Source organism: Pangasianodon hypophthalmus, chromosome 11 (assembly GCF_027358585.1).
Source record: "Pangasianodon hypophthalmus isolate fPanHyp1 chromosome 11, fPanHyp1.pri, whole genome shotgun sequence".
In the NCBI taxonomy this organism is placed as follows: Eukaryota; Metazoa; Chordata; class Actinopteri; order Siluriformes; family Pangasiidae; genus Pangasianodon; species Pangasianodon hypophthalmus.
Window position 1 is genome coordinate 13715370 of NC_069720.1, and position 15147 is coordinate 13730516.

Below are 15147 nucleotides of genomic sequence, written 5' to 3' on the forward strand. Positions count from 1 at the left end.
CAAACCAATAACTGCCAAACCACCCACTGCTAACAGGGAAAAAGAAAGAGCAAGTGAGAAAGTATGGAAGAGTAAAAGAAGAAGAGAAATAAAAAGAGCTGTACTGCGTGTGGTGGATTTAGCCATTCTGAGGATGAAGGCACTTCATTTTATTTCCAAATACATCATCCTCTTTGAGACACTCCATCTGGACCTCTTTGATAAGAAGGCCCCTTCTGCCCCCTCTGCTCAGTGTGCTTCTCGCTGTCGCTTCTAATGGGAGGCCAGAGGTGACACACACAGTTAGATGACTAACACTATAATCGATAGAAACCTTTTGGGGCTGAAAAAAGGCCTCCATTATGAGTGGAATTAGAGACATGGACGCACAAAATGGCAGCACTATTTACTGTTTTTTTTTTTTTTCCAACAAGCAGGGAAGGGAGAAGAGAGTGAAAGGCACTTGTCATCCAACTTATTTTTAAAATAGGTACCTTTCAAACACTGATTGAGGCTAATCTGAAGGGGCGAACCGGAACATTTGGGCATATTAAGGGTGTTACACACCCTTCCCATTCAAAGGCCCAATTACTGGAGCATGTTCCCTGTGCACACTAGTACTCTTGATTTAAAAAAAAAAAAAAATACAGCAAAGAGCTCATTTGGGGACCATGTATGATTAAGTGTGCACGGCATGCGTCCACTTTATAGCTGCTCCAAGTAATGATTGGACAAGGTTCTTTTGTACATGCACTCGGCTGTTCATACAGAGCAAGCGTGTATTTTGCTGGCTGCTGGACAGGAAAGGGGCTGCTTCAGCATGGAGTCTCCGGCTCGGAAGCCATCTATCTCATCAGACACACTCTCTATCTCTCTTTTTCTCTGTCTCTCACTAACCAGCAGCACCTCTGACCCCAGTGTAACCAAATATAATTAATCAGCACACAATGTTCACCAAGACCTAGTTATCACTATGGAAACTTCCCTCCCTCACACTTTCTCTCGTGGTGGACAGTCAACTTCTGTTAAGATTTTTCTAATGAGCAGAAGAAAAAAAAACAATCATCTTAGATCTCCTTGGTGAGCATGTGTAGAGGCATGAGGGAGGACTCTAAGGATCTTCATAGCAGAAAATTGAGGCCACGTTTGTGTTCTAAATTTGCCCACTCTCATCTCTCTGATCAAAAGGCGTACAAGCTGTGTAGCTGTCTAAAGTTTTGCTTTGCTGGTTCGAATCCTGTCGAAGTCCAAGAGAGCAGAAATGGCCTTGCTTTCTGAATCAGAAGGATGCCATTGATTCTTTCTTTCTCTGTGGATTTTGGGACATGAGCCAATCATGGGTATCTGTTTACAAAAAGAATCGGGCCAGAATCAGGCAGTAACCGCAATCCTCCAAACAAATTCAACTCATCATCATTGTCAGAAGTGCCAAAATCGCTAACAAGAAAATCCTAGAGTTTTCAGGTGTGTCCCGTATCGCCGAAGCAAGGGATTAAAAAATGGGCACCTCTGCATTTTGATATTGTATGAGTGGCAACTAAAAATAGTGGCTGACCACTTCACATCAGTCAAAAAAAGCATGTGTTAGCCCTCACCCCCTCGTATTGCTACGTGTCCTGTTATAGAGGACAACTATGCAATGAGATGGGACAACTAAATCAGAAGAAAATTTATTTGAAGGAAGAAACACGCTGGGCTTGGCATGACATCAAGTTATAATCTCCTGAAGCAGCCGGATTTAGAAATAAGACGTGGCCAGCTAAGTTACTTTTGCCCAGACATTATACAAGGTCATTTTGAACACAGTGATCTATCCTTTAAACACTAGTCAGCTGGATCCTCAAAGGTGACATCAGAAAAGGCATGTTCATTGGCTCCTCTTTCACGTAGCCCCACTGTGTGGTAGAACCAGTCTCTGCTCAATATGGATGCCTCGTCTAGTCCCTTTCTGTCGTTCTCATGGTGTTCTGCATAGCAAAATCAACTGGGAATCACTGAAGTCTGGGAACAGGAAGCATAATAAACACAAAAAAGAGAAACACTAACAAGAAGAAGCTGATGTTTCCAACCTGCTCCTCACAAAGGCTTCTCAAGTTCTGCATCTCCTAATATTTCTAAATGGTCTCCACCGAGATTGTTTCACGGACCTTCTGCATAGTCCAGAGTCAACAGGTGAAACTCTGTTTAGAGACATTCAGGAAGGCAAATATGGTGGCTGCTTTTAAAATGTCTGTCTGATACAAGAGTCTCAGAAGAGAATATAACATTATTCAAAGCCTCCTGAAGGAACAGAAATGGTTCACAGAGTTCGCATGAATGGCCACCTGCAGATTTCGCTGAGTGCTTTGGAAGCTGCTTTTGGGAAGAAAAGAAAATATGGGTTCAGGAAAGAAAAAATGTTTTCCTCTTCATTTAGTTTCATGTGTGACTGCTCAACTGAGGTGAGTATGTTATGACAATAATGATTGTAGCTGTAAAAATGTTGAAATGAGATGAATAAATTAAGCTAAAGACAGGGATGTAAGAACTTTAAAATACTGAGATGCTGGATAGTTAGGGCATACCAAAACATGTCTGTAAAAAACTAAGCAATTGCTGTTGCCCATGATTGTTAACGTTTGGTTGATTTCTATAGATTTGCTAAACCACATAAGCAATGCTGTGTAACATCCCTGAAGAACTGGATGTAGTTGGAAGTAGATATTTCCATAAAAGATTTTGAATGGCACAGACGTCTTAGCCACGTTAGCCTGATAATGCCAAAGTAAAACCAAATGGACATCAAATATATCTTATTTTACATAAGATATATACATTGTGGGTTGAATTTGTGTAAATTAGAATTTTTTCACCATTCGTCTTTTTTTTCCTTTCCAAAATCAAAAAAGTTACATGCAAACGAGATATGCATTTTGGCTTTAAAACAATAAATATTATGATAAGCTATCACATTCCTCCTTTGATTGCTTTTCATCATTTCAGATTCATTTTGGGGCTAAAATTAATGAATCTTGAATGACTCTGATGTGTATCAGAGATTATTGGGTACATTAAATCATAATCAGAATTTCCATAGTACAAACCAGAAGAAAAAAAAACCTTGTAGAATAGCCAACTTGAATTTTCAGATCAACTCTGTGCAAGACTGTTGAATGTACTGCAGTGGCATTTTTTCATATCTGGATTCATGAATATTTGATTTCTTTTGCGTGGTTTAACAAGTAGAAACAATTCTCAAAAACAAGTTAATATTTCATTTTATTTATTTTTTTTAAAATAATTTTATGAAAAAATAATAGTGTGTGAGAAAAAGCTGTTTTGTTGTTTTCACATTTTCATTTTGAAACAGACCAAAGAGCCATCGTTCTGTGAGCTAGTAGCTGTGCAAGACTTCGAAGCCACTTCACTCTGGACAGTGCTTCTGTTAGCATTCGCCACATTTCAATATCAAAGCATTCCATGCTGAGCACTGGATCCTGTAAAATGCCCTCAATCTCTCTCTCTCTCTCTCTCTCTGTTTCTCTTTGAGGCCACCATTGGATAGCTCTGTCAAAGAATCTCAGGATCAAACCACAGAACTGAGCCAAACCTCACCCTGTTGATGAATAATGCCCTCAACTTGTCATTAGAAAGAGAAAAGCAGCAGAGTATTATTATTCTGCAATGCATTCTTTAAACCTGCAACCTGCAGGCTTGCCTAGTTATCCTAGAGCAGGGGTCATCAACTGGAGGACCATGTTCCAAATGCATGAAAAGTCGATAAATGTATGAACAAAATGGCCATATTTCAACAACTCAAGCTTCTGTAGCAGATAGATCGTGTGCAGTTATGTCAATTATTTAGCTGAAGGAAGCTCATCGGACCAGAGACTATATTTTTTTAAAGTTGTTTCAGATATACTTTCTGGCCAGATCTGAACAGTAATGGTTAAAGATGACTGGACAGAAAAGTACACAAGTATTCTCTGCTTCAATTTCAAAACAAATGTCTCATCTGTTCCAAGTAGAAGTATACACTGGAATGAAACAGCTGTAGGGCTGGGTAGTTTTTCTTTACAGTTTTTGAGATTTTTTTTCCAAAAAAATCAGAAACTTAAATAGAAATCTCAAAAATACTGATTTAATGTAAATCACGCTAAAGGTGAGCATTCAGGATTCCCAGGGAAAAGACGCTTGAGACGTGGCCAAAATTGGAAAAAAAATTAATCATTAATTATTAAATGACCCACAAATTTTTTTTTATTTAATATGACATGTAAAGCTATAATTCAAATATACAAAATTCATATTCAAATGCCAGCTTCCAAGATCCATTGAACCATAAATAGGTATCTGTTATCACCTATTGCTAATCCAGACATTTGTAAGCAAGGAATTTTATGTAACAGGAACTTCACAATTTCTGATTGCCCTACAGGGTTATCATGGTGCACATTTCTGACGCACTTTAAATATGAGAGCTGCAAATCTGCTTACTGATGAAGCAGTGGGAGTGATTTAGAGGCAGTGAGGTAGGAGGCGAAGCGAGATGGCTGAAGTACGAAGGTTAACTGCAATGCCATCTGCTGCAGATGGTGACAACTATGCCAACTACTTCAGCAATGTGGTGACAGACAAGACTCTGCGAGACATGAATCAGCAAGGATGAGAAAGCGAGAAAGACCAAAAGAGTTAGAGAGCAAAACTGATCTGATGTAATAAGCATCTTGAAACAACCTCTGTCATTTCGGTGAGGCTGGCAACCTGATGCTGAGCAGAGCTGATAGAGAGGTTTCAGACTGGGAATTTAGAGTGGCAGGTGGGCTTCAGCGTGGTGAGAGAGGTTATGAAACCGTGGAGGAAGAAGCAGGTAATGAGGGACTTTAGCAGCCACCTTTAAACTGAGTAGACATGCAGAGGGAATGAGACAGGCAGAGAGGGAGACAGCTAAAGAGAGAATTGGTGAACTTTCCCAGTGGCAATGAAGTTTTTCACTTGGCAGCTTCAAAGAAAAATTAATTATTGAAATCACCCCGTCATGTTCAACCCAAGTCCATCAAAATTAAGAGGTGTTGGCGAGGACACGCTTTGGAGATATACTCTTAAAAAAATTGCATGAGCCCAAAAATCACTCAGCAAATAAATCAGGGGATTGAAAATGGAACTATATGAGGAAGAAATGATTTACTGGTAGTAGTACCAATAATTGGAGCATGTGGTCTGGGACTGGGCTAATTTAATTCTCCTTAAGGTTAGGGGAAAAAAAAATCCGTTTGGTCCTCTTCTGTAATGTAAACTGAACTCATGATCATACACTTAATAATTTGCTTGTCTTTCCATGTTTCCTGTCTTTAGCTCTGCAACATCCTTTTGTTCATTTTTAGACATGAAACATACCTTATGAATCTACGCTAACCCATATGCTTTGAGCTACTCGAACTACATTTTATGTGTGGTTGCGTTCAAAATGTGTCATGGTAAAATGTACAAGGCAGTAAATGCTGCATTCTGAGCATTGCAGCAAGCGGCGCTAGAATCAGCTAAGGGCAGAGGCTAGCTTCTCCTGTCAATTGTAATGGCAGACCAGAAGTTTGATGAGGCTCTTGCAGAGCTGGTTCATTCACATAAACTTAACAGTTAGTTCTGGTCACGAATTTGACTGGACAAGTGGCGTCCCCAGAGTGCTGATATTTAGTTTAGCAGCACTGGTGCATTTCACTGCTTCTGTCACTCCACTTGTTTGTGTTCCTGACATAAAATTCCAATTCTAGCAATAGTTCATTACATTGAAACCGAACTATTTTCATTGATGGAGCAAAAATAAACAAATTTTTGGTCAGATTGCTCCTTTAATGTCAGTTGCTTATTTGCATAATGCATAATAATCTATCCTTTTCCTTGATATATTCTGGTTTCTGGTATAATAAATACACACAAAGAATCAAGCAATTAACTTATTTTAAACTGCAGATATTCTCACCGAACATATTGCATTTGTGGTATGCCACCATTGCAATTACATTTATTTAAGCAACACTATTCAGTCCATGCCAAAGATCTGGTTTTAGCGTCAGAGTTTTATTGAAAGAGTTCATAATTCCTAACTTCTTCACCAATACCAAGTTAGAACATTTTAGTATCATTGTGTTGATCTTCTATAAAAACATTCCATTGTACTCTGCTTCCCCAAAATACCACAAAATAACAAGCAGCCTGCGGTAATGTGCCATTACAAAAAGAAAGTAATGCAAAACAGCATGCTTTCTGCCTCACCCATATACCTTAATATAGATTCTTTACCAGAGTCTTATTGTGCTTTAGCCATGAACCTGGAGAAAAACAGAGGCCTCATTTATTGAGCAATAACCCAGTGTGTGTGTTGAAGCGAGCAAAAACACAAAGCAAGGGATTTTTCTGGCGCTGAAGGGACCGCAAGGGGGTGAGCAGGGATATTCTGGGCGACATACACTCTCACTGGACAGGGTGTGTGGTGGCTGGTGGTTTTAGAGGGTGTTAGAGAACAGTGTAATAGAGGGGCTGGGTATAGTCTGGGCATGGTTTGGCCGGACGCATGGGGCTGGCTGTTTTTAGAGTGTATTACAGGGGAGCAGTGTGGGAAAATGACTGCCACTGCTGGTGGGAGATTGGGGAGATAGAAGAGTTATCTGATTAACTACTTCCTCTGAAGAGCTTGGGGAGAGACAGATAAGAGGGGTAAAATAAAAAAAAAAAAAAAAAAAGTGGGGCTGTGTATCACAACTTCCTAACTGATATGATTCACATCTTGATGTTCAGTTTATGTTATGAAAAATATATTTGGAACAGTCATTAGTTCAATGCAATATGTTGTTGAGTTGTTTTGAGGTGGTGTTAAACAGTGTAATACAGTGTAAAGAAGAACTGGATTGAATTCAGTCAAATTTCTTGGCACATTATTACAAACAAAATTACTAGGCATTAATTAACACAACATGCAAATGAGGGACGAGACAGGAAACTTTACTAGATTATAACAAGCCTCTTCACATTTTAATAGATTCAATAATATTCTATTTTTAATCTTGTCTGTTTCAATGTGTGTTTTTGGGAGATATTCAACAATATATTTTGTATTTGTTAAATATGTGAAAAAAGAGTTATCAGTACATTTTAAAAATCATTTATTTATTTATTTATTATTATTATTATTATTATTATTATTATTATTTGTTCAGCCCTTCACAAAGGCCATGCCACCTTCAGGTGGACTGACAGACATAGAAGCCATGCCTCCTTCACTGAAACTAAGACAGAGGCCACGCCTCCTTCACTGGGACTGACAGAAAAAGAAGCCACGCCTCCTTCACTGAAACTGACAGACACAGAGGCTATGCCTCCTTCACAGTGTCTCCTTCAGCCAGGAAGGAGTGCTTGTGTGAGTTTCTGTACCTGTGTGCAGCTAATCTATTAAATGTAACACAAGGATCTCTCTCTCTCTCACACACACACACACACACACACACACACACACACACACCCCCCAGGCTTTATTACCGCAGACAAGATTTATTCAAGGGCTCTTTTTTTCTTTTTGATTAAAAACGTCTCCTCTACTTATTGATTTATGGGAAAGGGTCGACATGGGAGAAGAGGCTGGCAGTGTGTTTAGGGGGGGGACTGGATGGGGGAGAGGATGACATCATGCTTTTGGCAATATTTTGCAAAGGAGGCAACACGTAACCACTACAGTTGGTGAAGAGTTGTGTAGACAGAGAGAGAGAAAGGTGCAGAAGAGAGAGATAGAGAGAAAGGTGGGGATAGAGAGAAAGAGAGAGAGAGAAAGAGAGCGACTACACACATCTTCAATTGTTTAGTAGGGTGTGTTCGGACAGTTACAGGGCCACCTACTTATTGTGTGTGTGTGGGTGTGTGTGTGTGTGTGTTGTGTAAATGTTTGCCTGTGTGTGCATATGTGGGGTTTAAAGCTCTCATCGAAACAGGTGCCTGTATGAAAGACTTAGTAATTAAGCTGCAATTAGAGCTCAGAGACTGGGAGAGACAGAGGGAACCATCGCACAGCCAATCAGCATTGGCCACAGTGTGTGTGTTTGTGTGTGTGTGTGTGTGTAGGATAGGGATGGTGATTACAGCCGTGGGACTGAGGGAGACCGACTTTGCCCTGTCTGCTCATGCTCTTATCATTACACACTCGAAAGGAAAGAGTGAAAAAGCTAACATTATCTTTCAGTAATGCTGTGTTCACATGTGCTCACTGTGTTTATAAGATTTCATACTGACGGCTTACTCTTGTGGTATTCATGTCTTCGAAAGTAGAAATTTTCTGAAAGCCTGGGGTTCTCACCAAATGTTAATGTTTTAATTAACCAGTACATCTGAGGAAAAGGATTTGTTTTGTAGTTGTTTTGTCTCATTTCTACCATCACAATGTCTGTATGAAGGACAGGCATGTGAAAGCTAGCTAAATTATTATCCTCTCATGGAAGTTATCTATTCTAAGAGTAAAAATAGTGTAAATTTATTTGTATCTTTTTTTTTTTTTTAGCAATTTATCAACAAATCTGAGGTAAATGTGGATGTTATGAACAATAATGTTTCGTTTGTAGTGTTATATGACTTAATAGCTACATGATAGCTATCTTAATTGTTATCCTCTGATGCAATGTAATTATTGTTATTCAAGTTGTATAAAGTATTTTTTAGCAATTCACCAACACATCTGAGGGAAATGTTAATATTCCTGACAGCTGTGTCTTGTTTCCACTGTCATTTTGCCTTTGCATTTTCTGTATACAAAAGTGAAATCTGCTTCAGTCATTAGCTAGTTTATGCTTGGCATCAATGTTTCCCAGTTGCCTAGCAACAGTGTTCTCATGTCAATTGCATAAACTCAAGTTCTATATGAACACACCAAGCTTGTGACATACTACTCATGTTAATAGAGCTAAAATGTTGGGATATTAGCCTTACATGTAACGTTCTCATGACGCCCAGTCTCCCTGACAGGAAAAGAGGGGAAATGCTGATAACCTAAAATAAGTAGCTGGGGTTAGAGAACACTAACAAGGGAGAAAGGAAAAAAGAGAGAGAGAGAGAGAGAGAGAGAGAGGTGACAGACACAGCAATCATAACCTCAGCTGAAGAAAAAAAAGCAACCAGTGCAGAGTGGGGTATATGAAAGAAATGAGGACAAAGCATGAGAATGGACGCTGGACGGATAAAGACAGAGAAGAAAAGAGAGAGGTTTGCTGTTGTTTCTGAGGTTGAGGTGAATAAAGGATCTGGACTGATTAAATAGTTGCTCAGAGACACCAGGCGCTTGGCTTTAATGTCCCAACCCATACAGAGAAAAGATAAAAGAGAAAAAAAGATTCACCTAAGCAAGCAAAGACATGGGCGAGCGGCCAGCACTCCCTCCTCCTCTCTCTCCCTATCTCTCCTGATCTTTCTTTACTCATCACCTGAATTATCCCTGTTTTTACCTGGAGTCAGTGCAGGGGGAGTGGTGGGCTCTCATCTCTCTCTCTCTCTCTCTCTCTCTCACACACACTCACACACACACACACACACACATGCCTCTCTTGTCTGCTTGTTTTAGTAAAGAACCAGTACAGAACAAATCTTAAAATCAGAGTGCATGAGAAAGGGGGCAAAAAAGAGACGAACTAAACAGTTCCACACCTAATTTCCTCCTTCATCCACATCCACTCGAGTGTGTTAAATCAAGTCCCAGTCTTTTAGAAATAAATGAATACATGTACAGTGAACACTTTAATATAGGAAACTAGTCCAAACTGGATTTCTAAACTACAAGCTCCAAACTACAGCAGTGTTTCCTGATTCTGACCCTTTAATTCACCTCTGTGCTGCACAATTTCTTGCTCTAACACAACTCATAAACTCATTTAAAAAAAGCCTTTGATGAGTGTTGGTATCTACAGTGTGTGCCCATGTTTATCATCTATCTGAGACTAATGCTGAATCCTAATAGGATATGACCTGCAAGCTAGCAAGGTAAAATGTGTAGAGGATAAAATCTCTCAGTGACACTTCTTTTTGCAAAGCATGTTGCCCACAAATTCTTATATTAAGGGGTGCATCGATACGGATACTGGATACAGCATCAGTGATTGTAGTCATTAAAAATTAACCATATTGCCATGATTTGCAAGCACACAGATGTATTCGGGAGCGATTTCCACTTCACTCATATGCATGATGTAAAGAAAATCAGTGTTTTCAAAACTGGCATGAGATTTTTAGTTCGGTTTGACCTATGAAAACATTTACTCACAACTTTACCAAAAAATGTATTACATTGAGGCCCATTGTTCAGAAAAGAATTAACAGCTACATGCTAGCTAGCAATATCATTATCCTTAGTCATTAGTTAGTTAATGCTTGGTGTCAGTGTTTCTCAGTTACCTTGCAACAGTCTACAAATTTAATCACTTGAGCGACAAGTGCTGTCTGTTCTTCTTCCAATATCATAAGTATGTATTTACAACACACAAAACTATCAGTTATAAGGAGCATTTGCTTTATACTTTATTTCCATTACTGTCATCATGGTGGCTATTTTTTATTTATTTCTTTTTTTATTATCAATTTAAATGCAACCTTGCCATGCACTAAAACACAACAGGCTACAATAGAATTAAAAAAGTCTGCTATGACATTGTTAAAAAGATTTGAGTATAGAAATGTAAGAAATGATGAGGAATAGGAAAAGGAAAATATGATTACAGATTATACTAATACAGTTTATGTGTTTTATCTACAGGCTTAATGAGTTTACCCTCCAAGTGAAACTGCCCTTAATAAAGCACTCATTAAGTTAACTCATTAAACCCATTGGTGGACACTGGGGTTAAAGGAAGCCGTCAGGCTGAAGAAGGAGGCCTTTTGAGCTTGGCTAGCTTGTGGGACCCCAGAAGCAGCTGACTGATACTGGTGGGCCAAGCGGAGTGCGGCAATGGCAGTTATGGAAGCAAAAAGTCCTCAAAAGGATCATGGAGGATTCATAGGAGTTTGCCCAAACATTTTATATGTTTTGTGGACTTGGAAAAGGCATACGACCTTGTCCCTCATGAGATCCTGTGGAGGGTGCTTCAGGAGTATGGGGTGCCGGACCTGTTACGGGCCATTAGGTCCCTGTATAACTGGAGCGAGACTCTGGTGCGTATTAACAACATGGACAGAATCTCTAGGCACAGCCAAGGGGCAGACAGTATCTGGTATTTTGACCTCAGGATCACATATTTGTTATTTGCAGATGATGTGGTCCTGTTGGCTTCATCAAGCAGTGACCTCCAGTGTGATCTGGGGCAGTTTGTAGCTGAGTGTGAAGTGGCTGGGATGAGGGTCAACACCTCCAAATCTGAAGCCATGGTTCTCAGCCGGAAAAGGGTGGTTTGTTCCTTCAAGTCTGGAATGAGATACTGCCTCAAGCAGAGGAGTTTAAGTATCTTGGGATCTTGTTCACAGAGTGGAGCGAGAGATTGATAGACGGATCGGTGCAGTGTCAGCAGTCATGCGGATGTTGTACTGGTCTGTCGCGGTGAAGAGAGTTGAGCTGAAAGGTGAAGCTATCAATTCACTGGTCAATCTACGTTCCAACCCACACCTATGGTCAAAAGCTCTGGGTAGTGACCGAAAGAATGAGGTCGCAGATAAAAGTGGCGGAAATGAGCTTCCTTCGCAGGGTGGCTGGGCTCAGCCTTAGAGATAGGGTGAGGAGCTGTGACATCTGGGGGGAGCTCAAAGTAGGGTCGCCGCTCCTCTGTGTCGAAAGGAGGCGGTTCGAGCATCTGTCTAGGATGCCTCCTGGACGCCTCCCCGGGGAAGTGTTTTGGTCATGCCCAACGGTGAAAAGACCCCAGGGCAGACCAAGGACGAGACTGATCCAGAGATTATATCTCTCGTCTGGCCTGGGAGTGCCTGGGTAGCACCGAAGAGGAGTTGGAGGAGGTGGTGAGAGAGGTCTGAGCATCTCTGCTTTGATTGATGCCTTCACGACCGGGATATGCGGAAGAAAATGGTTGGATGGATGAATGGAAGACATTTTTTCCCTATTTAACTGCGATTAAGCACCTTTTCCTGAATATGTCATATGGCAAAAATATTTTACAGAAATTATGCTTAGAGTTAGTTTAAGACACACTTTCTAAATATTGTAACCAGTCATATCTAGGCTTTGGTGTCAGATCTGGGATCAGTTATCTGTGTCCATATGAACATACTGATTCAAACAGAAAAGACCAAAAATGACTCCAAGCAAACTCTATTAAGTTCATTACAGCATGCATGCAGAAATAAGAAATACTGTTCCAGGTTAAGATCTCCTAAAAGCGAGGTTTTTGGCTGAGGTTTTGTTTGGACTTACACAAGGCAAGCGAGCCACCGAGCAGCGGAGACAGCAGCAGGCTGCTCAGACACAGCAGCGCGGCCATGTTGGGCACCATTCTGTGCATGACCTTTGACCTGCCCGAAGAGCCACGGTCCCACGTGAAGCAGGGGAGGGGATGGGGTGGGGTAGGGTGGGGGCGTCAGCACACTGGATGTTTAGCACTCTGGAAAAGAGAAAATAAGAGAGTCTGTTAGCGAGGTTTTTTCTGCTTCACTGGTACTTCTTCAACAGCAGGTACAGGTGATTTATGGCAAACTTTCTGCAGTCAGGACAACTTTATCTATAAAATATATTCCACAGATTGATTTATGAACATGATCAAATTAAGCCTGTCACAATAACTTCTTTTGTTGGACAATATATTGTCGCAGAAGTAATTGTGATAAACAATATTATTTTCATTTTAAGTCCGTTTTATGCCACTGATATAATAATAATATAATAGCATTTGTCTTTGATGAAAATATCATTAAATTTTAGTCAATATTTTGTCCTGTCATATTTAATAATTTTAGTCAATTTTACTCTGACTAAAATGGCATCGAATATTAGTCAACAGCATCTTAGTTGACGAGAAAATGCAAAAATTAAACCAAATATTCACACATATTATATATTAACTTAACCATGTATCAACAAAAACATGTAAAAACTGCCTTTGTTGTGAAAACCTGATCTCCAAAAATAATAACATTATAATGAGTACACTATTGTAATACAATATTGTGGACTCTTCATGCTTTAGTTCCTCGTTGTCCGTGTTTTAGTGCATTGTTACGGAAAGACTGTATTCACAACGTGACTTACTGTACTACCTAGCACGTTACTTAATTTCATTTCTGCATTCGGATCATTTTTGCAGAAGCAATTTGTAATATTACGTTTATGTTGTGTACATGTCTGATTAATAATCTCATATGTGTATAGCATGTGTTTGGGTGCGTTAATTAAGCTGCTAATAAAGTGCTTCAGTTTACCGGGGTTCATTTACTGTTCAGCTTCAGCTCACACAGCTTAAGCGGGTCAATTCCTGACATTATTGACTATGACTGGATTATTTGAAACATTAGAACTATTCTTTCTAGATTTTTCTTCTTCAAAAAACATAGTTTAGTGTTAGTGCATTGTTCGGACCTTGCGTGTCATTTTTTTTTCAACAGTATGTTTTAATTCAAATCGGTGGTAGTGCTTGCTACACCTTAAATTTGAATGCACAGTCTTTGCATTCGAATGTGCATTTTTAATCTAAAATTCAACGAATATTTGAAGTTCGAATTTTAATTTAACAGCCCTAGAGCAGACGAGAGGACAGAAGCAGCGCGAATGGCTAAAATGTTTGTGTGTCAGGAATCTCCCCCTCACACTGAGGGCTGCGTGCAGTTCGGTGTTTTGCCGTCTGACTTTGCCCAGCCTTTTTTCATGGTGTTATTCTCCAAGTTATTGACCTAGTTCCATTTTCTCGTTTGTGTATTTTGGATTATCCCTGCTTTTGCAGTGCGCTGATTGCCTGATCTGTTCACTGATTTTGATTCACGATTTGGATTTGTCTGCTTGCCTCTCAAATAAAACCTTTAAACTGCATTTGTATCTGTCTCTACTTGCCGAACATGACATGGTGACATTCATTCTTATGTAATCAAACATGCATGTAAACACAGTGGGCAATGTCAAGGTCAGCAAAAATGATCAAGGACATGTCCATATATTGTATGATAAGTCGATAATGTGTTTATCGTGACAGGCCTAGATCAAACTGATCGCATAGCAAAAAAAAAACAAACAAACAAAAAAAACAATCCTAACAGAAAAAATACAACCAAGTCTCTTTATATGTAAACATTTACAGTTCCAAAATTCCATTTTTTTCCATTTGTTACAGGATCAATTCATTCTTTTTTTCCTCCAATATACAATCCACCATTTTTATGCTGGTAAAACTAGAAGCTAAAGAAGCAGCTAAACTAACTCAAGAACTTAAGCCAATGTCTTTGGAAAATTGTGCAAATTTTATTTCTGTACTCCTATAAGCACCCAAATTTCCATCAACCACTGTTATGCAAATATTCTGATATGATCAGGAATAGGAAGAGATTAATGAGATGAGAACACACACACACACACACAATGCATTATGATTTATACAGAAAAATCTTCTCTTTATTCCTTGGCCAACTTTTTCAACTCAGGAACATGCAAAAAAACAAACAAAAAAAAAAAAACAGCACGCCACAATTTCCATTAACATTTTAAATAATTTGTGTAAAAACCAAAGCTATTAGCAAAAATCTCTGACAAAATACATAAATACTGACCATGTATTTGAAACTGTCAGAAAAAAATTGGTATCTACTCAAGTGCCAATACTTATAGTGACAGCTGTTTATAAAGCTCTCAGTGATGGTTATAAGCTCTGGGCTTGAAACTGCAGCAGGTGTGTGAATGTTCCTGAAGACCGCAAAGTACAACTCAAATGTTATTCCCAATTCGCACAGTTTAAGGCACACTAAGGCACACCTTTTTTTCTCCAAGAAGACAGAACTCAGGGACTACTTCTTATAAATGTGTTTTAATTCCAGTGACTTCCGCGTGGATTTTAGAATCAGCAGTGACAGGTGAAGATATTTATCTGTGTGTCATAATGGGAGGTAGAGAAAAATTCAAAATGTCCATTTAAGACAATCCCAGTACACAGGTTTGTTTCCATGCATCTTAAAAAAAATTCATCTGATGACCAACCTGGTGGCTGAAAAAATCTGTCTTTTGCATCATCCTTGAAATTTTTT

The 15147-nt window shown here is 39.4% G+C and overlaps 1 protein-coding gene across 15 annotated transcripts in view; it reads right to left on the reverse strand.

Annotated features, from left to right (window-relative positions):
• ptprsa (protein tyrosine phosphatase receptor type Sa) overlaps positions 1–15147 on the reverse strand; it is a 236381-nt gene that overhangs the window by 123086 nt on the left and 98148 nt on the right. For all 15 annotated transcript variants that reach the window (XM_053238028.1, XM_053238026.1, XM_053238027.1 and 12 more), the window contains one exon: positions 12341–12527. In XM_053238028.1, coding sequence (XP_053094003.1) covers positions 12341–12428 — 88 coding nt within the window. In that variant the 5' untranslated portion in view covers positions 12429–12527. The remainder of the gene's footprint in view (positions 1–12340; positions 12528–15147) is intronic.